The 26157-nt window shown below is 48.7% G+C and overlaps 1 protein-coding gene across 1 annotated transcript in view; it reads left to right on the forward strand.

The window, feature by feature from the left end:
• Window positions 1-26157, forward strand: part of LOC140388097 (phosphatidylinositol 3-kinase C2 domain-containing subunit gamma-like) — a 310331-nt gene that overhangs the window by 233609 nt on the left and 50565 nt on the right. The window contains exons 25-29 of the mRNA XM_072471736.1: window positions 8179-8348; window positions 8711-8867; window positions 16875-16984; window positions 19287-19488; window positions 23221-23345. Coding sequence (XP_072327837.1) covers window positions 8179-8348; window positions 8711-8867; window positions 16875-16984; window positions 19287-19488; window positions 23221-23345 — 764 coding nt within the window. The remainder of the gene's footprint in view (window positions 1-8178; window positions 8349-8710; window positions 8868-16874; window positions 16985-19286; window positions 19489-23220; window positions 23346-26157) is intronic.

Genomic DNA, 26157 nt, shown 5'->3' on the forward strand with positions numbered 1-26157 from the left:
ACATTCCTTTCCTAAACTTGACACGAGTCATTCATACCTCTAATTGGAGCTAGACGTGGCATCCAGAAGGTTTGTGACCATTAATACCCATAGGGCCTCTACGAATACACCAGGTTGTCATTCGGGATGTCCTTGGCTTGTGCTATTTTTCAGAGACTCATGGAGAGTATCCTCCAGGGGCTTCCATGGGTGGTGGATTACTTGGCTAATGTCTTGATCACCAGAGCCACCAAAAAGGAGCACCTGAGAAACTTAGAGGAAGACCTCCACCGGTTTTCTGAGGCAGGCATCCGCCTTAAGAGGGGCAAATGTGTTTTTCACGCAAAAGAGGTCACGTACTAGGGTATCGGGTCAACAGGGACAGCTTGCACCCAATGGAGGTGAAAGTGCGGGCAATCAAACAAGCCCCCACACCTGAGAACACAATCCAAATTGCAGTTGTTCTTAGGACTCGCAAATTATTACGGAAAATTTATCCCTAACTTGTCGACCACCCTCGCACCGCTACACACACAATAACAAAAGCACCAGGATTGGGCATGGAGTGTGCCGCAGGAAGAGGCGTTCGCCAAGGTGAAGTGGTGACTGTCATCATCAGGCTTGTTGACCCACTATGACCCCTCAAGGCCTCTTGTGGTCACTTGTGATGCCTCCCCACATGGAATCGGGGCGGTGTTACTCCACTGTATGGACAACGGAATGGAGAGGCCGAGAGCCTAAGCATCGTGGACTTTGGCCAATGCAGAGTGTAATTCCGCTCAGATCGAGAAAGAAGGGCTGGCTGTGGTTTTCACAGTGAAGAAATTCCACCAAGCCGTTTAGGGGTGTCGTTTTACAATCGTAACAGACCACAAGCCGTTGCTCGGGATGTTTAAATAGGACAAAGCAATTCTGCCGCTAGAATCTGCCTGGATACAGCCCTGGCTCCTTCTGTTAGTGGTTTACGAGTATGTGTTCGAGTATTGCCCAGGCATGCAGATCACAAACGTGGATGTTTTGAGCCCCCGCCTCCCCCCCCCCATCTCCACCAGTGACTGATCAGGTCGTATTGGCCTTAAGCTTTATGGATACCGTGCTGGTCACCGCCACACTAGATGCAGAATGACCTGGTCTTGGCAAAGTTATGCCACACCACATCATCTTGCAGGGAGATTGGCAAGGGAAACTACCTGCAGAACTCTGGGTTTTTGAGGTGAAGCAGGAGCTCAGCGTGGTGGATGACATCCTCATGTGGGGAGTTTGCGTTACGATTTCGAGTCAGGGCAGCAAGTCGACTTCAAAACCCACGCAATGGACACCCAGGGGTGCCGGAAGATGAAAATGTTCACCAGGAGCTACACATGGGGGCCAGGTTTGGATGATGATATTGAGCGGTTGGCCCAGCTCTCGCCCGCACAACCTGGCCACCGCGTCGACGACGGTTAAAATCAACGGCCACACGACCTCGTGCCTGCTGGACTCCGCGAGCACCGAGAGCTTTGTTCACCTGGATACGGTAAGGCACTGCTCCCTCGCAGTCCACCCTGCCAATCAAAGGATCTCCCTAGCCTCCGGATCCCACTCCGTCCCGATCCGAGGCTTTTGTACAGTCACCCTCACAGTCCACGGCGTAGAATTTAGTAACTTCCGCCTCTATGTCCTTCCTAATCTCTGCGCTGCACTCCTGTTGGGCCTGGACTTCCAGTGAAACCTCCAGAGCCTCACCCTCAAATTCGACGGGCCCTTACCCCCCCTTACCGTTTGCGGCCTCGCGACCCTCAAAGTCGGTCCCCCCTCCCTTTTTGCCAATCTAACTGCGGATTGCAAGCCCGTTGCCACCAGGAGCAGACGGTACAGCACCCAGGACAAACCTTCATCAGGTCCGAAGTCCAGCGGCTGCTTAAGGAGGGTATTACCGAGGCCAGCAACAGCCCCTGGAGAGCCCAAGTGGTAGTGGTTAAAACTGGGGAGAAACACAGGATGGTCGTGGACTACAGCCAGACCATCAATCGGTACACGCAGCTCGACGCGTACCCCCTCCTACGCATATCTGATATGGTCAATCAGATTGCGCAGTACCGGGTCTTCTCAACAATTGACCTGAAATCCGCCTACCACCAGCTCCCCATCCGGAAGTCGGACCGGCCATTCACTGCCTTCGAGGCGGACGGTCGCCTCTACCACTTCCTTAGGGTCCCTTTCGGTGTCACAAATGGGGTCTCGTCTTCCAAAGAGAGATGGACCGAATTCTCGACCAGTACGGTTTGCGGGCCACCTTTCCGTACTTAGATAATGTCACCATTTGCGGCCATGACCAGCAGGACCACAATGCCAACCTCGATAAATTCCTCTGCACTGCCACTCTTCTCAACCTGACCTACAACAAAGAGAAGTGTGTGTTCAGCACGACCCGGTTAGCCATTCTCGGCTATATAGTCCAAAACGGACTTCTCGGGGCCCGACCCCGACCACATGCGCCCCCTCATGGGACCTCCCCTCCCCTAATGCCCCAAGGCCCTCAAACGCTGCCTGGGGTTCTTTTCCTTCTACGCTCAGTGGGTCCCAAACTATGCGGACAAGGCCTGCCCACTCATCCGGTCCACCCAATTCCCCCTCGCGGCCGAGGCACAACACTCTTTCGCCCGTATCAGAGCAGACATCGCGAAGGCCGGGATGCACGCAGTGGACGAGTCACTGCCTTTCCAAGTAGAAAGCGATGCTTCAGACATTGCCCTTGCCGCCACTCTAAACCAGGCAGGCAGACCCGTGGCATTCTTTTCTATCATCCTTCATGCCTCTGAAATTTGACACTCATCTATCGAAAAGGAGGCCCAAGCAATCGTCGAAGCTATGCGGCATTGGAGGCATTACCTGGCCGGTAAGAGATTCACTCTCCTTACGGACCAACGGTCGGTAGCCTTCATGTTCAATAACACACATCGGGGTAAGATCAAAAATGATAAAATCTTGCGGTGGAGAATCGGGCTCTCCACCTATAATTACGAGATCTTGTATCGCCCCGGTAAACTCAACGAGCCCCCAGACGCCCTCTCCCGAGGTACATGTGCCAGTGCACAAGTGGACCAACTCCGGGCCCTACACGACAGCCTTTGTCACCCGGGGGTCACTCGATTGTACCATCTGGTCAAAGCTCGCAATCTGCCCTACTCCGTCGAGGAAGTAAGGACAGTCACCAGGAACTGCCAGGTCTGTGCGGAGTGCAAGCCGCACTTCTACCGGCCGGACCGTGCGCGCCTGGTGAAGGCCTCCCGCCCCTTTGAACGCCTCAGCGTGGATTTCAAAGGGCCCCTCCCCTCCACCGACTGTAACACATACATTCTCAGTGTGGTCGACGAGTACTCCAGGTTCCCCTTCACCATCCCATGCCCCGATATGACGTCTGCCATCGTCATCAAGGCCCTCAGCACCATCTTCGCCCTGTCGGTTTCCCCGCCTACATTCACAGTGACAGGGGATCCTCATTCATGAGCAATGAGCTGCATCAGTTCATGCTCAGCAGGGGTACAGCCTCCAGCAGGACGACCAGCTACAACCCCCGGGGAAACGGGCAAGTAGAACGGGAGAATGGGACAGTTTGGAGGGCCATCCAGCTGGCCAGGAACCTCCCAGCCTCTCGCTGGCAGGAGGTCCTCCCTGACGCTCTACACTCCATCCGGTCACTGTTGTGCACTGCCACTAATAATACACCCCATGAACGTGTTTTCACCTTCCCCAGGAAGTCCACATCCGGGGTGTCGCTCCCGACTTGGCTCGCTGCTCCAGGACCGGTCCTTCTCCGTAGGCACGTCCGACTCCACAAGGCAGACAGGGTAGACAGGGTTCACCTGCTCCACACCAACCCTCAATATGCCTACGTTGAGTTCCCCGACGGCCGCCAAGATACTGTCTCACTCAGGGACCTGGCGCCGTCAGGTTACACCCCAACACCCACCCCCCCCCCCCCCCCCCCACCTCCCACCGCGCCACCAATATTGACCTCCCCCCCCCCATTTTCCGCACAAGAGGACGAAGAGGACTTCTGCACGCTCCCGGAGTTCCCCGATGACTGGCCAGCATCAGCACCGCCATCGCTGCCACCTCCACCACCGCCAGCAACGACTTTGCCGCCACCGTTACGCCGCTCCCAACGAAGCACCAAAGCACCGGACCGGCTGAACCTTTGACGGACTCCGGACCGTCAACATGGACTTTTCTTTCCCTACCACTGTACATAATTGCACTAGTTGTATATAGTTTCACGTCACCCCCGCCGGACTCATTTTTAACAAGGGGTGAATGTGGTGATCCACTGTAATAGGAGATGTAAGGTAGGACCTGCACTACAGGTTCGCCGGTAGCTCCTGCCGGCTGGCTCCGCCCAGGGAGAACTGTAAAAATATGCATGACCTCCAGTGCCCTGCCATTTCACCAGCTGCAGCAGGAGGCAATGCATCTGACTGTAATGAAGTCACAGTTGTACCCAACTTTAGTCTTTGTGCAATTGATCGTGCATCACGCACTTCACAAAGTCAAATGGGGTGAAACACATCCTGACCGCCCATACCCTTCCTCAAGCAGGCTGGCAGAACGATTGGTGCAGACATCAAGAAGGTCATGAGGAAACAGGCCACAGGATCTGTGGAGATGAGGTTGGTGCGTTTATAGTTCAGCTCCCTGACCAGGCCACACATTACGACCGGAGTGGCATCGACGGAACTGCAGATGGGCCGGAGGCTGAGAACCCGTCTTCACCTAACGTTTCCTGATTGTCGGGTTGGGGGTTCTGATGCACAAATGATCCAACACGGCTGTAGATGGTACAACTCTGTTTTATTGTCTAATCAACGGTAACAACTAACTGCTGGCTTGGGTACGTGCTTCACCAGCTAACCTGTGGACCCAGCCCTTTCACTATCTTAGTGAGGCACTCAGCACATGGTGTATGTCTGAGTGGCGCGCTGTGAGCTCTGTGCCCTGAGCTATCTCCTGGTAGAATGAGCGGGAACTGTGGTGTTCCCTGTTTTATAGTGCGGGTGCTCTCACTGGTGATTGGCTGCGATGTTGTGTGTGTACTGGTTGGTCCAACTGCCTGTCCATCAGTGTGTGCGATTGCACCATGATATGCTGATCTGGATATCTTGACACTGATATTAGCAAGAAAGTAGAATGGAGACTTGGGCGTGATTCTCCGTTCCCCGACTCCGATTTCATAATCAGCGATCGGGCAGAGAATCCCTTTTGATGATGGAATCGGTGGCGCCGCCTCTTTTCGGACGCTCTGCCCCCTCCAAAACAGTGTCATCGAGTAGCGTGCCAGATGCCATTGGGACAGCTTCAGGACGTCACCTGAGGACCTCCCCCGGTGCTCCGCTCCCAATGGGCCGAGTTCCTGACCGCACGGGAGACATGTGGTCTCAGAGGATGGGAACCCGGCGTGGCGGCTGCCACAGCCCCGCCACAGTCAGGCAGGAACCGTACTGCTGGTTAGGGGGGATTTGGCGAGGGTAGGGAGCACTGGGGGTTGCGGGGGGGTGGCGAGGGAGTGTCCAGGGGGGCACTATCTGGCAGGTTGGGTCCGTGCACGGCCGGTGCCATATTGTATGGCACGACTGCTGCAGGATGTCACCGTGCGCTTGTGCAGCAACAGACCCAGCAATTCTCTGGCCACTTTTGTCATGGAGGCAGGACGTTTTACATGGAACAGCTGCTGGCCCCTCACCGGTCGGAGGATCAGTGCCGGGAGGCCGCTTATTTTTTTGAAGTAAAACGTTACGGATCCTCCGGACATAGCTGGAAATCGGAGAATCCAGGCCAAGAGCTCCAGAGGCAGTAACGAAGGAGAAAGACGCAGAAGTTTTCGACAGAGAACACGGTATACATCTGGAACGTTGTTGATGGTGCCCGATGGCTACCGGGACCATGGGGTAATAGAATGAGCCAATATCTCATAGTGTAAACACTGGAGTGGATGGTGCAAAAGCATGTGGACAACCTCCGAAGCATGGCGCCAGCATCAGGACCGACCCCACTGGATGAGCCGTCTTTGAGTCCCGCCTACCTGGCACAAAAGGGCCTGGGAGCAACTCCCCCTCGGGGCCTTGACACAGAGATGCACGAGATGGAGGACTCAGGGTCTAACGTGGAGACTCGAGTATCCATGGTTTCAACCGACAGTCTCGCCAGGATACGATCGCTGCCGGTGTCCCCCAGACGATCGGCGTGAAAACGATGTTCACCAACATGCTTCACCCCCCCACCCCCCCCCCCCCCCGCCCCCAAATCCTGTCCTGCAACAGCCATAGGTGCAACCGCAGGCGAAGTGGAGAAGACAGCCTCCTCCACCCTCAGACGTGTGGACTTTGTGGGGGGGAAGGATGTTGCCATGGTCACGAGACCCACGGGGATGACATGATAGATCTCTCCGTGGGTTTCATGGAATCCGAGCTCCCCTGCTGAGGGGGCGTAGGCACAACACCGGGCTTCGTTAATTCCCCATGATTAAAACTGACCCAGAAGGGAGCCAGCATCATCAGATGGTCTCTGTTGGACTAAGTGTGCTTTTCACCGCTGTGTGTTCTTACTGTGAGTAGGAAATAAACTTCTTGTACTTATCTTTTTGCGACTCCTCATGATTGCCATAGCTGCCAACTTTGAATTGAAGGAACTGTAGATATTTGAAAGGAAAGACTAAGGGAGATGAGAAATTCCACGGTTTGACTAGGAGAGGGATACCATTGCTACCATTGTAACTTTTAATCTTCTTTTGCCTGTTGAAAACACCTCAGCAATTACACTGCTGAAGAATTTATCAAATGTTGTCTGTTGTCTGTTCTTTGTTCTCTTTGGATGGGCCACAGAAATTGCCATGGCAGATAGACTCCAGCTCCAGCTGTTCCATACAAAGGAATGATTGGGATGATTGTGGGGATTTTGCACACCTGGTGTACTTCATCAATCAGGGGGCTTGACGGGGTAGATGTCGAGAGATTGTTTGTTGAAGGGTTATGGAGACCGGCAGGATGTTGGAGTTAAGGCCAGGATGAGATCAGCCATGATCGAATGGCGGAGCAGACTTGATGGGCCAAATGGCCTAATTCTGCTCCTATCTCTTATGACTTTATGTTTCCCTTATAGGAGCGTCTAGGAGCATCTAGGACCAGACGCATACCTCAGAGTAAAGGGTCGCCCATTTAAGACAGATGAGAAGTAATTTCTTCTCTCAGAGGGTCCTAATCTGTGGATTTCTTTACCGCAGAACGTTCTAGAGGCTGGGTCGTTAAGTATGTTCAAGGCTGAAATAGACAGATGTTTAATCAGTAAGGGAATGAAGGGTTACAAAAGAGTATAGGAATTAGGAGCTGAAGTAGGCAATTCAGCCCTTCAAGCCTGCTCCGCCACTGAATCAGATTGTGGCTGCTCTCTTCCTGGTCTCAAATCCACCTCCCCACCTGTTGCCCATATCCCTTGTTTTTTTTTGTTTTTTTTTTAAACAAAAATACATCTATCTTTTTCTTGAAACCATTTAATGACTTCGATTCCATTGCACTGTGGGGCAGCAAGTTCCAAAAATTCACCACACTCTGCAAGAATTAGTTCCTTTTCATCTCAGTTCTAAATCTGCCACCTCTCAATCTATATCCGTGACCTCACATTCCAGATTGCCCCACAAGGGGGAACATTTGGTCTACGTTTACTTTATCAATCCCATTTAGTGTTTTATATACCTCGATCAGATCCCCTCATCTTTTAAACTCCAGCAAGTATAAATCCAAACTGTTTAATTTCTCCTCATACGTCAATCCTTTTATCTCCAGAAGCAATCCGGTGATCTCCTCTGAACTGCTTCCAATGCCACCACATCCTTCCTCAAATAAGGAGACCAAAAGTGGACACAATACTCCAGATGTGGTCTCACCAACACCGAATACAATTGCAACAACACCTCTTCCATTAGTCTTTTTAATTACATGCTGTACCTGCATACCGGTTTTCTGCGATTCATGAACAAATTTATGGGGATAAGGCGGGAAAGTCGAATTGAGGATGATCATATCAGATCACTCATGATCTCAGTGAATGGCGGAGCAGACTCGATGGGCCAAATGGCCTACTTCTGCTCTTACATCCTAAGGTCATATGTCCAACTTCCAGGATAATATTTATGTTGCTTCATTTATTTCCTGCTGTTTTACTGATTAGGCTGTGGAGAACTTTGTCAGCTCCTGTGCAGGCTGGTGTGTTGCTACTTTTATTTTGGGCATCTGCGACCGTCACAACGACAACATTATGCTGAAAACCACAGGCCACATGTTCCACATAGACTTTGGAAAGATTTTGGGGCACTCTCAAATGATCGGAAGTGTGAAAAGGTGAGTGCATTTAACTTGCTTTCCAGCGTGCTTTGAATTGCCGCATATCATACCGTGGCTCACAGCTCGCATTCTTGGTGGTGGGGTCTTGTCTAGCTCCAGAGACTCGGGTCTGAAATATTGGCTGATAGTACAGTGCAGTACTGCGGGAGTGCCACATTATCTGATCATTTGGGTGAGGTATTAAACCTGAGGTGCCATCTGCCCTCTCGTGCAACTGTGGAAGTTTCAGAGGCTTTTGGGTATCCTGACGTCATGAGAGTACGAGCTCTTTTACCGTTTCAAATTCTATACATTCAGTTTGTTAATTAGAAACAGTATGAGCAACCTGTTAACAAGGGTTTGTCCATGGTTTCAACTAGGGATCGGGCTCCGTTTATATTTACTTCCGAAATGCAGCATTTCATCACAGAAGGGGGTAAAAACGAAGTTCATTTCCAGAGGTTTGTGGACCTGAGCTGTCGGGCATACAACATCATCCGGCAACACACTCAACTCTTCATGAATCTACTGGAGCTGGTGAGAGAGAAAAGGCTTTGAATTTTGTTGAGAAAATATTAAGGTCTTCAAAGTTCTTAGGCCCCTGCGGGAAGTTTGGGGAGAAGATTACTGCTTGAGTTGATGAGAGCTTGAGTTTGGGGCAGCAAACCTCCATTTTTACAAGTCACTTTAAAATACTAATAGGTGACAATAGGCAGTTCTTCAGCCTGAGGTCCAGAACCACCGCCACCTCTTTGCCAGCACCCCCCGCACGCACCTCCTCTGCCAACCACCACCCAACCCCTGCACCAAAGAAGTGTTCCCTAGATTACACTTGGAGATTCTGCCAATTCTATCCTTAAAAACCTGGCACCAGTTTTACGATCCCAGACCAGACCCCAACAATTACTAGGGTACCACACAGAAACCCCAATATTTAATTTAATTTGTAAGACTATGAGGAAAGGATACTTCGTTCCAGGAGTGATTCCACGCACAACTAGGGATATGATATATTAAAATTAACTTTATTACTAACACAGGATTAAAATAACTTTATCGTACAAGAAAATAGCTTGCAATTACCTATTAAACAATGCTTAACAATAAAATGATTCCCTAACTTCTCTCTTTTATACCGACTCAAGCAAAACCCATTTCAGGTCGAAATACACGTTGAAATGCAGGTATCTAACCCAGGAATACTTGCTGTAAAGAGATATCTTGGATAAACCGTTTTGACAGAGAGAGATCCTTCATGAAACAGCTAACAGATTTTTCCCTGTGTCAAACTATGGTTTAACTACCCAACATTTGGCAAAAAGCTGTTTGTCTGTTCACATCCCCAATCTAAATTGATTTTTTTCTGGAAATTGAAATTCAACGCCTGAATGATTTAGCCACTGGCTCCTTCCATTAACTAAATCACCTTACTAAAGTGAAACACAATGTTCTGGATTCTCCAAAAATGGGGCTATGTCCCCACGCCGGCGTAAAAATGCTGGCGTTTCACGCCAGACATTCCTTAAAAAGAATTAGGAACTATTCACCTACCTGCAGGGGGCTGGAGGGACCCAGAGTGCTTCTCGCAGCTTCCTCTGTGTGGGCCCCCGCACTTCCAGTTCTAAGTCCGCACATGCCTCCAGCAGCCGCGCTGAACGCGATGGCAGACTCAGCCGGTCCAACAAAGAGGTCCCAACGATCTTCCCAACACTGCTCCATCAAACCAGCCCGATCAATGCCCCGGCCGCCCATAAGGCCCGCCCCGGTACTTGATCCCCACACCCCCCCACTAGGGCGGCCGCGGACTGAGTCCACAGCCGCCGCGCCAGAGTCCCGATGGGCAGACGTAGTTAGAACCACGCCATCAGGAATTCGGATGGTCGGGACCGGAGTATCACTTGGAGGGCCTCTGGCAATGGCCCCCAGCCACGCCGCATAATTTGTACGCGAGCGATTCTCCGGGTACCGGACAATCACGGGAGCGGCGCCGGGCCCAATTCTCGTGTAAAGGTCGATTCTCTGCCTCCGCGCCAAACACGATTTTGGTGCGAGGCTGCGGAGAATCCAGCCTAATGTATCTCATAGAATTACTGCAGTACAGAAAGAGGCTATTTGGCCCATCGAGTCTGCACCAAACCCTTTGGAAAACCACCATTCCTAGGCCCTATCCCCTACCATGCAACCTCGCCATAAGGGGCAGTTTAGCATGTCCAATCCACTTAAACTGCACATCTTTGGACTATAGGCGGAAACCGAAGCACCCGGAGGAAACCAATGCAGACACGAGGAACAAAGTGCAAACTCCACACAGTCACCCAAGGTGGGAATCGAACCCGGGTCCCTGGCGCTGTGAGGCAGCAGTGCTAACCCCTGTGTCACTGTGCCGCCCCTAATTATCTACTTCCCCAGGGAACCTTCTTTATATAAACAAAATTCCATCAGCCCTATTTTTATGATGCTTTAAGTATCCCTTTTGCAGCCACAAAGCCTGGCTGTCTTTCAAACCAGGATTCTTAAAACATGACTGCAGCAGTCACGTACTAACCCAGGCTTTTAAGTATATCTGAAATTCCTGTATTCATCATACCAGGGTGCATAGTCAAACATCTGGTGACTGCAATGTTGTCCTCTAGTCTGCATAACTGGTGAGACTGGTGAAGCTGGGATGAGTGAGGATAGATGAAGCTCCAAAGCTGAGCACTTGGATCCCCGCTAAACCTATTACCACCCACTTTTCATGTTAAAAACTAAGCAGCTGATCACTGGAGCATTAGGGGCATCTCTATTACCCCTTAGCAACAACAACAGTCCACCTGAAGTAATTTTCAGCTGGGCCACTGAGGGGAAAGCATGCCCACAGCTGCTTAACTATCAAAATCAGGGTACGGCTCCAGTAGGATGACCCCTGATGTCATGTACAAATGTGATTTTTTTAAATCCTTTTGTGAGATGTGTGTATCACTGGCAAAACCAACATTTATTTCCCATCTCTAATTGTCCTTGTACTGAATATTTCAGAGGAAAGTTCAGAGTCAACCACATCATAATAATAATAATCTTTCTAATTGTCACAATGGGTGGCACGGTAGCACAGTGGTTAGCACTGTTGCTTCACAGCTGCAGGATCCCAGGTTCGATTCCCGGCTTGGGTCATTGTCTGTGCGGAGTCTGTATGTTCTCCCCGTGTCTGTGTGGATTTCCTCCGGCCGCTCCGTTTTCATAGATCCTAGAATTTACAGTGCAGAATGAGGCCATTCGGCCCATCAAGTCTGCACTGTCCCTAGGAAAGAGCACCCTCCTTAAGCCCTCACCTCCACTCTATCCCCGTAACCCAGAAACCCCACCTAACCTTTTTGGACACTAACAGCAATTTAGCATGGCCAATCCACTGAACCTGCACATCTTTGGACTGTGGGAGGAAACTGGAGCACCCGGAGGAAACCCAAGCAGACACGGTGAGAACGTGCAGACTCCGCATAGACAGGGACCCAAGCCTGGAATTGAACCTGGAACCGTGGCACTTTGAAGCAACAGTGCTCACCACTGTGCTACCGTGCCGGCTATTGTTGTGGGTCAGGACTCACATCTAAGCCAAACCGGGAAAAGGGCAGCAGATTTCCTCTCCTAAAGGACATTAGTGAGCCAGATTGGTTGGTACTGCAATTGATGATAATTTCATGGCCACCATTATTGAGACTAGCTTTACTCTCCAGAGTTTATTAGTTGAATTTAAATTCCACCAGCTGCCATAGTGGGGTTTGAACCCATGTCCCCAGAGCACTAGCCTGAGCCACTGGATTACGAGTCAAGTGACATTAGAACAAAACTACCATCTCCCAATAAGCGGGGTGGAGTGTGCAATATGAGGTAACAAGCAGCCTCACTTTGAGAGGCTGGTCAAAAATATGCCCATTTTTGTTGTGCTCCTCCTGGGTTGAATTAAACACTCCACTCCACTGCTGCCCATTCAAAACCATCCTTCCCCCTTCCCTCCTCCCAACCCTGGCAACACCTCATCCCCTTGGCAAGATCCAACATGTCTTCAGCTTGCAAATCAGCTCACTTCCCACACAAATCACAAGCAGTAGTGGGCACCCACATGGTGTCTGCATCTTATATTAAAAGGTCAAACCCCATGCAGCTTCTTACAAACAGCTGAGAGCTGGTGTCTGCAAATTTCAGACTATAAATCAAGAATGATACTTTTATCTTCACCAATACTTTTGCTATCATCAGATGTTCATGTGCTTTTCTGATTCCTCCATCCCATTTTCCATCTTTTACTGCTCTCAGGGTGGCCATCAAAGTAAAAACTTTACCTCAGCACAGTTATTGTAATTGCATATACTAAAACTGTTAAGCAATAAGGTAAGACAAAATTTGTCTTATATCTAGCTTTGTACTAGAACTATGTCAGGCCAAAGATTTTTTTTATTAAATGTTTTTATTTGGTTTTGGTATACATAACAAAATATAAATACACACAGAACAATGAGAATTTTGCAAGGGAGCACCTAGGCGGTACCTATAATGTTATTTACATCGCAGTCGGTTTTTGCTATTTACATGGATTTTTCGGCGCTACTTCTTTTCGCTCTTTTGTTTTTTTGTCTTTTCCTTGCCGCTTTCACTGTGGCCGATGTGGTGCCTCATTCCTCGCCTGTGTTCCCCTCTCTTTTTTCCATCCTGGCTCCCACCGTTGTTGTTCTTGCCCTCCCCTCGCCCTCTCCTCCCCTGCGGTCCCTGGTTTTCTGGTTGGTTTTGGTTGTGCTTTCCTATTTCCCTGGACTGCCCCCTTCCCCCCCACCTTCTTCCCTTTTGTGTCTTGGCTACCTAGTTGTTGACCACAAACAGATCCTGGAACAGCTGAGTGAATGGCTCCCACGTTCTATGGAAGCCCTCTTCCGATCCACGGATGGCAAATTTGATTTTCTCCATTTGGAGAAATTCCAATCGGTCGGACAGAAAGTCTGCAGCTTTAGGTGGTGCTGCTGACCGCCAGTCGAGCAGGATTCTTTGGTGGATGATCAGGAGGGAGAAGGCAAGGGCATTGGCCCTCCTCCCCATTAAGAGATCTGGCTGTTCTGATACCCCAAAGACTGCCACTCTAGGCATGACTCCACCCTCATCCCCACCACTTTGGACATTGTCTCAAAGAAGGCTGTCCAGTACCCAACAAATCTGGATAAGGCCATAACATGTGGGCGTGGTGGCACTGTTCACATCTGTTCTCCACCTCCGGGAAGAACCTGCTCATTCGGGCTCTGTGTACCACTTTTAGTTGCTTTAGGCTAAGTCTTGCGCATGTGGAGGTGGCGTTGACCCTGTGCAGTGCTTCGCTCCAGAGTCCCCACCCTATTTCGAACCCCAGGTCCTCCCCCCACCTCTCTATCAGTCGTCCGTGTATGTCGCTACAGTTCCCTTTGCCTAAAATATCTGCGTCCAGCAATTCCTCTAGTAATTACTGTTGCGGCGGTCGTGGGTACCTCCTTGTTTCTTTTCGCAGAATGTTTTTAAGCTGTACGTACCTGAATTCGTTGCCCGCCCGTTCGTTGGAATCTTTCCGTCAGTTCATCCAGTGTTGTTACCCTACCGCCTGTATACAAATTCATAACTGTCAGGATCCCCCCGTCCTGCCTCCACCTTTCGAAGGAGGCATCTATGAGCTCAGGCGCGAACCTGTGGTTGTTGCAGGTGGAGGCTCTGTCGGACATTTGGTTTGGCCAAAATGTTGTCGCAATCGGTTCCACGACTGGAGTGATGCCACCACCACTGGGTTAGTTGAGTACTTCTTGGATGGGGATGGGAGTGCTGCCATGGCTAGGGCCCGGAGTGAGGTCCCCTTGCAGGAGTCCTCCTCCGTGATTGGACAAGGCCATAACATGTGGGCGTGGTGATCACCCAATCGGCTTCCGGCTCCTTTATCCACCCCTTTATTCTTTCTGCTATCGGTGCCTAGTGGTAGTACTGCAAGTTTGGGAGGGTTAGAGGGTTAGACACCCCCCCCATAGTGAGGGCTTCTTGTGCGGCTGGTCGGGTCCTCTCGCTCCAGCGAAGTTCGGGTTTCGCTACCTCATGCGCCTGTCGGCTCATCTGTTTGTTGCTGCTCCAGGCCCTTTCCACTCCTGGTCTCTGCTCGGCCCCTGGATTAACTTTTGCTTGTATTTTTCACCTTTCTTTCCCCCCCCCCCCCGTTCTACTAAGGTCGTTGAGTTTTTAGGTGTTTCTCATGGGAGGAGAGCCACCTGATGTGCGATTTCTCAGCACATCGTCATCACTGGAAGTCCATGTCAGGCCAAAGACATGTGGATTGGCCTTGCTAAATTTCCCTTTAGTGTCCAAAGGTTAGGTGGGGTTACAGGGATAGGGCGGCAAATTGGTCCTAGGTAGGGTGCTCCTTCGGAGGATCGGTGCAGACCTGATGGGCAGAATGGTCTTCTTCTGCACTGTAGGGATTTTATGACATCCTGCTCCCATAGACTACAGAAAGGCAGAGCAGTAACTCTGCAGATAGATGGCTGGGCTGACATTCAGAAACCCAAGCACATAGCCCAACCTTGCTCATTGAAGTGAATTAATTTTTGTAACCTAATTTTCCAACTGCTATGTAGCACAGCTCTCATCAGTGTTTCTGTACACCAGGAAGAGTCAGCCTGCAAGAGCAGGCCACCTGATAAGAGCATGTGTATCATGACCATGGCTTTATATATTCATTGCGAGATGTCTGATACCCATCACACCGATTACCATTCTTAAGTGTCTCCAAAACAATCGGTTTGAAATTCAAATAAGTAGACTTGCCATTTTCCTGTTATACTGGGTTCACTCTGTTCCCACAGGATGACAGCCTGCTTACCTATACTTAGGTGTCAATACCAGTAGCCAAGACTTATGGACTCCCAACAGTGCACTTTAGATATTTGTGAAAATCAATCAGCTAAAACCATGCACCTCAGCCGCACAGAACATTGTTAAGTCTCCCAATCATTGTCCAGTTACAATCATCCTGTGCATTATAAGACTGGCTTGGTGGATTATCTGATGTTGAGTGGGGAGAATCTAAAGCCCTGAACGATGGACCGATCCTTCATGCTCCTAATAGAGAACCAGAGTTGACCTAATACAGACATGAGACTACCAAATCTGGCAAAGAGGGTTTCGCTCATCTCCCATGTGCAGAGGTATTAACCTTGCAGCCAACCCAACCCCAACTTCAACCTGAATCCCCTCTCCTGTCTTTCCAAAATGAAGGTAAAACAGAAATGTTAAGTGGTGGTAGTGGGCCAAAGCTTGCTGGAACAATTAGTGAGCAATGCACAGTATAATTAATGTGGAAGCTGGCCAGAAAATTCATGGAATTAAGTGATTCATCATAGCCTGTGAATCTCCAGACTTTACTGATCAATATACACAGCTCATCCATTTTCTTCACACAAATCATAACGCCCTTAGCTTCTCCTTAAGAATTTGTTGGATTTAGACATTAACTAGCTATTAAACTTGTTCAAAAAATTTAATCTAGTAATTAACAGCATAATACTGCTTTAAAATCGTGATAATTATTAATGACTCTGGCTCAGAAAATGAATGACTTAAACAGAGGTGTCTTGTTCTTCCAGATAGTGAATTGTTACTGTAGATTTGAATGTCTTTTCTCTTCCTTTTCCATTCTGTCTCGATTCAATCTTTTTTTCTCTTCCTTTATTTCCTTTTCTTTAGGCGTCTTGTTTTTCCAGATAATGAATTGTTATTGGAGATTTAAATGTATTTTTTCTTCCTTTTCTATTCTGTCTCGATTCAATCTTTTTTTCTCTTCCTTTATTTCCTTTTATGCAAATGATCCCACTCCATTTCAACCATTTGCTGTTTTTTTTCTGTTTCTTTCTCAAACCTTAGACATCATTGAGGGCATGAGGGCATTTAAAAGTTTATTGGATAAACATATGGATGATAATGGTATAGTGTAGGTTAGATGGCTTTTGTTTCGGTGCAACATCGTGGGCCGAAGGGCCTGTACTGCGCTGTATTGTTCTATGTTCTATGTTCTATTGGTTAAGGAGACATTGTTGGCCCCATCATTCACTGAAGTTTCAACATGCCCCATTGCACAGGCGAGGTGGGTTGCCACTCGTACCACCAGCAAGTTATTACATAAATTACACTCAAGCTGAGGGTTCAGGAAAAAGTCTTTACTCATGACATACACTACAAGATCTCCCACACCAGTAAGTTACAATCCCATGTTCAGGTCCCATCACGCCCAAAGAATAAGAAAGATTTGTTGCAAGGATCAAGATGATAAATGGGATTAATATAGAATGGTATTTAATGGTCAGTATAGACATGGTGGGCCGAAGGGCCTGTTCGTGTGCTCTATGACTCGAAGATCAAACTACACACCTCTAAACATCAAAAGAGCAAAATGGCATAATTCCAGGAATCCATTGGCCACTGTGTGCAGAGAAACTGCATTGTCTGTAATTGGAGTTTGTGACACTGACTCTGTAATTTAATAATAACAGATCTGTCATTCTGTCTGTTCAGATGCTGTCAGCTGGACTTCCTGAGCTGGCTGAAGTCCAGGACCTGGAATACGTTTACAATAACTTGCAACCAAAGGACTCTGATGCACAAGCCACCTCTTACTTCACAAGGTTGAAAGCTGGATTTTTATTTTCCTATTTACTTTCCCACAAGTCCCAGCTCACACTGGATACTTTTAATAAACTACATTTGTACCATAGGCCGCACACTAACGCATAACCAATAAGATTTGTATTTAACGCAATAAAATGGCAGATTAATAAGCAAAAAAAGCCACTGGCTCGATCAAGGTTTTCTAGGTTCACATCAAAGGAAGCCCTCCCCAATCAATTATTGAAATGAAGAAGGAATACTGAAAAATATGCTTAAGTATTGCATTAGCATGGATTATGCAAATTCAAGCTTTACAGTTGAGTGTTGTTAGAAGAAAAATGCCTCAGTAGAACAGATTCACTGGGACTCCAGTATGATAAATTAAACATGGTGCAGTCCGATAATAAGTGGAGCACTCTATTAGTGGAACACATGATAGCTACGATTTTACACTTCCATTGCTGAAAGATGAATCACATTCAACATATCTTAATGTGATCTATATTGTGGGAGTGATCAATCATTTGCAACTACTGAGGAAGGGCTTGAAATGCCCTACCCCATCTCCAATTCTGATGTGATTCAGACACGTGCCACATGTACATGTCATGATTGACAGGATGAGGGGTGGCCTAACAGAGGTCTTAAAATCATTTGATAGAGTGGATATAGAGATAATATTTGCTCCTAGAGCTACAACTAGAGGCCACCAATATATATAGTCACCAAGAAATTCAGTGGGGAATACAGAGAGTGCTGAGAATGTGGAACTCGCTACCACAGGGAGTGGTTGAAGCAGATAGTATGGATGCATTTAAGGGGAAGCCAGACAAGTAAATCAGGGGGAAGGGAATCGAGGGATATGATGGTTGATTTTCTCGAGAAAAGATGGAAGGAAACTCAAGTGGAGCAGGGACTGGTTGGGCCAAATGGCCTGCATAGCCTATACAATCCGATGCAGCAGATGACAGTGTGAGCTCTTTGGTGATATGCATCACTGTAAATACACAAGGGGTTAATGCAAATACACTAAGACTAAATAAACACTAGAGGGAGCACTAGAGACATCATGACATACAGACATTCAACCAATAGGTCAGTAAGATAGGACACGGCCATTGGGCAGTCAAGACACACCCAGAGGTGACACTACCACAAGGGGGCTATCCATATAAAAGGACAGGGCACACATGCTCTTTCTCTTTGGACACTCAGAGACACAGGGGCAGATCAGAAAGCATCACACCCACCGCATGGATTAGAGCAGACTGGTTAATTAGATTGAGTTACTATAGCAAGATCAGCAGGAGAGTCAAACTCAAGTAGGAGAATTGTTAACTGTTCAATAAATGTGTTAAACCTATCTCCAAGTCTGAACCTTCCTTTGTCAGAGTATACATCAAGGAAGCAGCTTATGCTACATGAAGAAGCATAACACAACAAGCTCTGCTCCTGACCCTCAGCAGAAAAAGCAAGATGAAGCTGATCTGGTTTCTCCCGTGCCACGTTTAAAGTGGAGCTAACTTACAAGTTATTTTAAAACTTTAAACTCAACCTAATTTAAATTAATAAAGGATCCATTCAACCACAGCAGAACAAGGGAGGTTTTGTGGTGCAATGAGTAGCGTCCATGTCTCTGAGCCAGAAGCTCCAGGTTTGAGTCCCACCTTGATGGTCAAGGAAGGTGTGTCCATAATGCAGCCAAACATGCTGACTGTGTCAATCTGTAAATCCTTCCAAACAAGCCAATGACTGGCGGCTAGAACGGCAGAGACTCCTGGTCAGCCATACTTGATGTAGAGTGGCGCCACTCAAGTTCTAAGCCTCTGGGGACAGACTAGCGACCTAATCTGGGAATTATCTATGGAAACAGATAAAAGCTTGCCTTAGTGCACCACTAGGTGCAGGAAGAGAATTGGAACAGCAGGACAAGCAGCCTACTTTCCATTTACGAGATATAGATAGCGAATTGGCTGTAAAGATGTTAACCATATTGGTGTCCAGGAAGTGATTTTGTGCTGAGCCGTAACGAAACATTGAAAATTGAGATCTGAAACTCGATCGCAAGAATCTATAATAACCTGTGAGTCAAACCATTAGCAACTCAGTCTCTGCACTCTGCAGAAGTCAACGCAAAAGATGAGTATTTATTCACCATTATATAATTGAACAGAATACATTAAATTCAACTGAACTCATTATGCATAACTATTAGAAATAAACATCAGGCTAGTGTTCTGGGAAATGTTGTTTCTGTAATAGTTTATTGGATGTTTTCTATGACATTGACCAGTGAAAATTGATTTCCTTCCTCTACAGACTGATAAACGAGAGCTTGAGAAGCCTCCCTGTGAAAATTAATTTTGTCGCCCACATCATGGCCCAGATGAAAATGACAGGCCCAGATGCCCAGCCAAACCTGTCCTTCGCACCAGAAAAATACACGTTACACACAGACGCTCTAATAAGTAGTGCGATAGTGTGTGGTTATGAGAAGAAAATAGTTCCTCATAAAGACTATGTAAGTATTTAGGAGATTCAGACAATAATTGGGTTGACACGAAACCTTAAGATGTTTGCTATTTTGAGACTTGGAAATTTCTTTCTGAGAGTGCCTGCACACTTTTAGATTTAAAGGAGACTTACTCACTATCCATATACCCCATTTTAAGGAAAATCATGTAGGTTTGCAGGGTGCTCCTTTCCAGTTTCTGTTTGCTTCTGCAGAGTCTCACTCATCGGCAACAGAGGTTGTAGAAAGTCCCTAAACCCAATCTTGACGACTAAATTTTCATTCCTCATCTTTATCAAGAGATCATTATCCAAGGGGTAGAGCTCATTAAAACATACCCTTGTACTATTAAGTAGGTTTGCAATTCTTGTCTCATTCCTTGCAGTTATAAAGATCCCACTTCTTCGTAACACATGCAAATTCAACAGCCTGACTTGTCAAGTTGACTGTTTATCCGCACTTGACAGTGAGAATTTAATCTTTTTTGATATCCATGTGGCTTCGGTGAGGCCTATTCTGAAATGGGTGTCAGTGTCCAGTTAAACTGAGACAGGGCTGCAATATGTACTCTCCACAAGACAGCAACAACTCACCATGGCTTCTTCAATGGGACATCCCAACTCATGGCCTCCACTATCCAGGGTGATCAACACTCTGGAAATAAATTAAGGGATACTGGGTGGTGGGTGATTGCTTTAGGGGAAGGGGGGGCGGGTACTACCACCACGGTTATACGGCCTGCTGTAAGAAAGATAGAACACCGGACACCTGCTAATAAGCCTCAGCACAATTCATGGTACCTCCAAGGTCGACGCACGGACAAACACAAAGAAGTGAGTGACAGATTAATTCCGGAACAACATGGGCGCGATTCTCCACTCCCACGCCGGTTGGGAGAATCGCCTGGGCCGCCAAAATTTCTGGGGACGCTGGTCCGACGCCCTCCCGCGATTGTCCCAAGCGGCGGGAACGGCCCGGTCGAGCTTCGTGGGCCGCAGGCCGGAGAATCGCCGGAGACACCCAAAATGGGGATTCTCCAGCACCCCCGCTATTCTGAGGCCTGGGTGGGCCGAGCGGCCAGGCCAAAACGACGGGTTCCCCCCGGCGCCGTCCACACCTGGTCGCTGCAGTCGTGGGGGGTGCATGAACGCTGGGGGGGTGGCCTGGGGGGGCGAGGGGGGATCCTGCACCGGGCTTCACCTGGAATGTGGGGTGGCCCGTGATCGGTGCCCACCGATCGTCGGGCCGTCCTCTCTGAAGGAGGACCTCCTTCCTTCCGCGGCCCCGCAAGATCCGTCCCCCATCTTCTTGCGGGGCGGATTTAGACAGGACAACCACGCGTGCCATTCTATGGAAGTCATCTTTTTTTTAAAATAAATATTTTATTAAAGTTTTTCCAATGAGCGTTTTTACATAACAAAAATAGAAATACAAATTGTAATAGAAAGTAACAATAAACATAGCCCAAAGCTTACAATGAAACTACTTACACAACAGAAAAAAAACCCAAAAAAAACCCAAAACTATCTTTTTAAATAGAACAAGGTGGGTTTTGCCTCCATGCCCAACTCACAATATATCAACAGTAGCCCCCCCCCCATCTGAACCCCCCCCCCCCCCCCACTCCCCCCAGGATGCTGCTGCTGACACTTACTGCTCCCCTAGAAAGTCAAGGAAAGGTTGCCACCGCCGGGAGAACCCCATCAAGGACCCTCTCAAGGCGAACTTTATTCGCTCCAGGCTGAGGAACCCCGCCACATCGCGAACCCAGGTCTCCACACTCGGGGGTTTCGAGTCCCTCCACATTAACAAGATCCGTCTCCGGGCTACCAGGGAGGCAAAGGCCAGTACCTCGGCCTCTTTCGCTTCCTGCACTCCCGGATCCTCCGCCACCCCAAATATCGCTACCGCTGGGCTGGCCTTCACCCGAGCATCCAAAACCCTAGACATCACCCTTGCAAACCCCTGCCAGAATCCTTTAAGAGCCGGGCATGCCCAAAACATATGGGCATGATTCACCGGACTCCCCGCACACCTCGGGCACCTGTCCTCCACCCCAAAAAACCTACTCATTCTTGTCGCTGTTCTATGCGCCCGATGCACCACCTTAAACTGGATTAATCCGAGCCTGTCACACGATGAGGAGGAGTTCACCCTGCCCAGGGCATCGGCCCACAGGCCCTCATCCAGCTCCTCGCCCAGCTCCTCCTCCCACTTATCCTTCGACACCCCCACTGAGGCTTCCTCTACCTCCTGCAACTCCTGATATATGTCCGACACCTTCCCCTACCCAGATGCCAGACACCACCCTATCCTGGATCCTGCGTGGGGGCAGCCGCGGGAATGTCCCCACCTGTTTTCTAAGGAAGTCCCGAACCTGAAGCTACCTGAACACATTCCCCAGGGGCAGGCCGAACCTCTCCTCCAGCGCCTGCATGCTGGGGAAAACCCCGTCTATAAACAGGTCCCCCATCCTCCTAATACCTGCATCTCCACCCCCCCCTGGCTCCGCTCCAAGAATACCATTTTGACTCGCGGGATATTATTCGCTCACACAAATCCCGTAACAATCCTATTCACCCGCTTAAAGAAGGACTTGGGGATGAAAATGGGGAGGCACTGAAATACAAAGAGGAACCTGGAGAGAACCGTCATCTTCACAGTCTGCACCCGTCCCACCATGGAAAGCGGGAGCATATCCCACCTTTTAAACTCTCCCTCCATCTGCTCCACTAGCCGGGTTAAATTGAGCCTGTGCAGGGCATCCCAGCTCCTGGCCACTTGTATCCCCAAGTACCGAAAGCCCCTCTCCACTATCCTGAGAGGGAGCTGCCTCAGTCTCTCTACCTGGCCCCTACCATGGACAACGAACAGCTCACTCTTCCCCACGTTCAACTTATACCCCGAGAACCTCTCGAAGTCCCCCAGGATCCGCATGACCTCCCCCACCCCCTCCAACGGGTCCAAAATATACAACAGCAGGTCATCCACGTAGAGGGAGACCCGGTGCTCCTCCCCTCCACGCACCAGCCCCCTCCAATCCCCCGAAGTCCTGAGCGCAATGGCCAACGGCTCAATTGCCAGGGCAAACAGCAACAGGGACAGGGGACACCCCTGTCTCGTCCCCCGGTGCAGCCTGAAATATTCCGACCTTAGTTCACAATATCTTTTGAGCATAGGAACTTAGAACATATTAGAATAGCAATGCTGTGCTCCAACACAGCCGGAAACTTGAAGCAAGCTGACTTGATTAATTCCATTCACATAAATTCTCAAATTTATTGAGTCTCTTCAGAACACAAAAGGACTCATTTTCCTCCCAGGCAAATCGCAAACTTTTTAAACTTGCCTTCTGATTGACCCAGTAAATTAATTAGCTGCAGATGAGAGCTGTACCCTGCAGTACAGTGTCTTAGAAAATATATTTCCCTTTTTAATACACCTAGGCACTCTGGAAGTGTGGTTAGTTTTCAAAGCAACCTCGCTTGGCAAGCTGTAAAATCCTGATAACCAACTGAGAAATGCACAGAGACCTGGAAGGTTGCATTTTATCAACTTTTAAATAGCTTGAGAATGCTGCTTGTCAGAGACCATAAACTCAGTAATGAGCATCTATGCTGAAATCTTGGAACATCTTGTGCAAGGCTCCTGCCACGCAATTATTCAGCTTGAAATCGTACAGGAAGGATCTGTTTGTTTTACCTGTGCATCCAACTACCCACGTATATGATCTCATTTTAGTTCTACAAGATACAAGTGAAACGGGAAGGGCAGAGTGAGGAGACCTTCATTGAAAGAAGCTTCAAACAATTTGATGAACTCAACAAACAACTTCACTGCTGTTTTCCGGCATCAGAATTACCAAGGTAAGGAAGGACTCATGGCTGGGCACCTCAACTGCTCTATTTATGTATACATAAAATCATTGCCTTTAAAGTAACAGCCTACCCATCCCTACTCTGTCAGGGCAGAAGCCCCCTGCCCTCCATTATTATTAAGTTCCTCTCTGAAGGTCTAGCTCTACTATGCTTTGCCAGGTTAGGAAAAAATGGAAATCAAGAAACTCGCAACTGAGACGCTTGCTGTTTCCAGGAGATTTCGGAGTCCTAAGGATTAAGGAGCGGGACCTCCTTCTGTCTCTAACTTAGGCACCTTGTCATAGGTGGCATGCCAAAGACAGAAGGTCTCCACACTGAGAGTCCTCATGCTTTTGGCCTACAGGGGAGGGCAGTGTAAAATGGCTAGTTCACCGAAGGAAAAAGGGGCATGCTGGCCTCCATTACCACCACAATCCAGGTTGGGATCGGAATTCTGAATAAGGCCTAAGGCAAGGGAAAGCAGTTTGTTAAATTAGGAATGACATGAGGGGCCCTCTTGTAACTTTGTCTGAAAGGCAGCAACATCCACGCCCCTTCCCCTAGCTGATAACTTATGCCCCACTGTCTGGCCTCATGTGGCCCCTCTAAGGAAGCCCTAAACTTGGAAAGTGAGTTTGTGAAAATGTTGCTTTCAAGTTCTTTCCTACCGGGTGCATAAATCCAATATGGAGGCTATTTCCCCTTTTGAAAATCATTGCATTAATCTTAATCGAAGCATAGTACTTCAGTTGCTGGAAAGCGGAAATGAAAAAAAATGTGAAATTAATCTTCCTGTTTTCTGTTTAACGTTTCCAATCAATGTCATTGATTTAATTTCTTAAGTTTTTTTTCCACTGAGTGATTTCATTCAATCGGATTTTATAAGACTTTGTTTTGGAAACTTGGCCATTTAAGGCTTGCCAACCGTCAAGTGTTTTTCGAGCCTCTGATGGCTTAACAACTATTTAACCACTTAAGTAATCGGCTGCCAACGCAGCTCAAGGCTGCCAAGGAGCTGTAGGGAATTAAGCATAGCAATGAATTTGTACAGCCCGATTTACATTGGATTCAAAGAGCTTGCTTTGAAGTTTCATCAGCCGTGAGTTTTAAAATCAGAAACAGCCATGCACGATTCAAGTGCTGAAAACTATATAGTGGGGCAGATCATAAATTGGGTTCTTCCTGGTCTTAATTGGAATGGTTTATTTAAATATCCAAATAATGAGAACTTTTGCATTTTCATGAAGAAAGCGAAAAGAACTATGAAGATTGTAAACCACGCCATTGGTTTATTTTGCCTCAAGTATATACCTGAAGAGAATACTGCTCCCTTAGCCAGATTTATACATTTCTGGGGCGGGATTCTCCACTCCCGGGCCGAAGTGCCCACGTCGTCGTGAACGGCGCGAGGTTCACGATGGCGCGAAACGGCCCCTATCCCGACCGATTCAGGCCCGACAATGGGCTAGGATCGGGGCCGCGTCATCTACACGCGCCAGGCCTTGTCGCCGCGTAAAGGCGGCGCCGCATAGGTGACGCGGCCGGCGCCACATAACTGGCATCACCTGCGCATGCGCGGGTTGGCCGGCGCCAACCCGCGCATGTGTGATTGCCGTCCTCTCTGTGTCCGCCCCGCAAGAAGATGGCGGACGGATCTTGCGGGGTCGCGGAAGGAAGGAGGTCCTCCTTCAGAGAGGACGACCATGCCACATTTGAGGTACCCTCCGGTGCAGGATCCCCCCTCCCCCCCCCCAGCAGGCCGCCCCCCCCAGCGTTCCCGCACTGTTCCCGACGGCAACGACCAGGTGTGGACGGCGCCGGGGGAAACCCGCCGTTTTGGCCTGGCCGCTCGGCCCATCCGGGCCTGAGAATAGCGGGGGTGCCGGAGAATCGCCATTTTGGGTGTCTCCGGCCTGCGGCCCGCGGAACTCGACGGGGCCGTTCCCGCCGCTTGGGAGAATCGCGGGAGGGCGTCGGACCAGCGGCCCGGGAAATTTTGGCGGCCCAGGCGATTCTCCCAACCGGCGCGGGAGTGGAGAATCTCGCCCCTTATTTTAGTAACTTGAGGAAGCGGGCGAAAATTGAAGATTATATACAAAGTAAGCGTAAAGCAGCATCTTGCTCCCTATACAATGCTTGCTTGGAGGACTAGTCAGCCCAGGCCCTGCTTTGGGCCAGCACTGATATCAGTACCCCAGGCGGATGGCCTCCGCCCCCCTGTCTGTGAAGCTCATACTCCACGAGTCTCATGGGGAGATCAAAGATGGTTTCTCCATGGTCCGCGTGGGGGTTATGACCCTTATCCTCATAACGTTTGAAGAATAAATGATGCAATTTGTGCCCTTGATACGGACCCACTTTCATTTCACCAATTATTATCAATACATAATCTATGAAACTGTTTGATGCTGTGTCTCCTGACTCATAATCCCCAATAGTTTGCACCGACATCTCAGACCTGCAGATGGGAGAAAATATATATAAAAGCTTCATCTCTGCCCCTCCTGCCTCGCCTCCAACAACTCTCCGATCCCAAAACATTACCCACTCAACAACATACAGCCCCTCACACACACCATCACCCTTGACCCAACCACCAGCACCCCCCTGCAAATGATGTGGAGGTATTCTATTGAAAGTTGTACATTGGAAAAGGAAGAAACTATTCAGCCCTCCCAGCCTATTACACCATTTCATCAGATCACGACTGTCCTGTTTCGCACCAGTAACTCCATTTCCAAGCCTTGGTGCCACATCCCTTGTCCAACTAAAACCTGTCAATCTCAATTTTTGAAATTTGCAATTGACCAAAGGTCATCAG

The sequence above is a fragment of the Scyliorhinus torazame genome, chromosome 13 (assembly GCF_047496885.1).
Source record: "Scyliorhinus torazame isolate Kashiwa2021f chromosome 13, sScyTor2.1, whole genome shotgun sequence".
Lineage (NCBI taxonomy): Eukaryota > Metazoa > Chordata > Chondrichthyes > Carcharhiniformes > Scyliorhinidae > Scyliorhinus > Scyliorhinus torazame.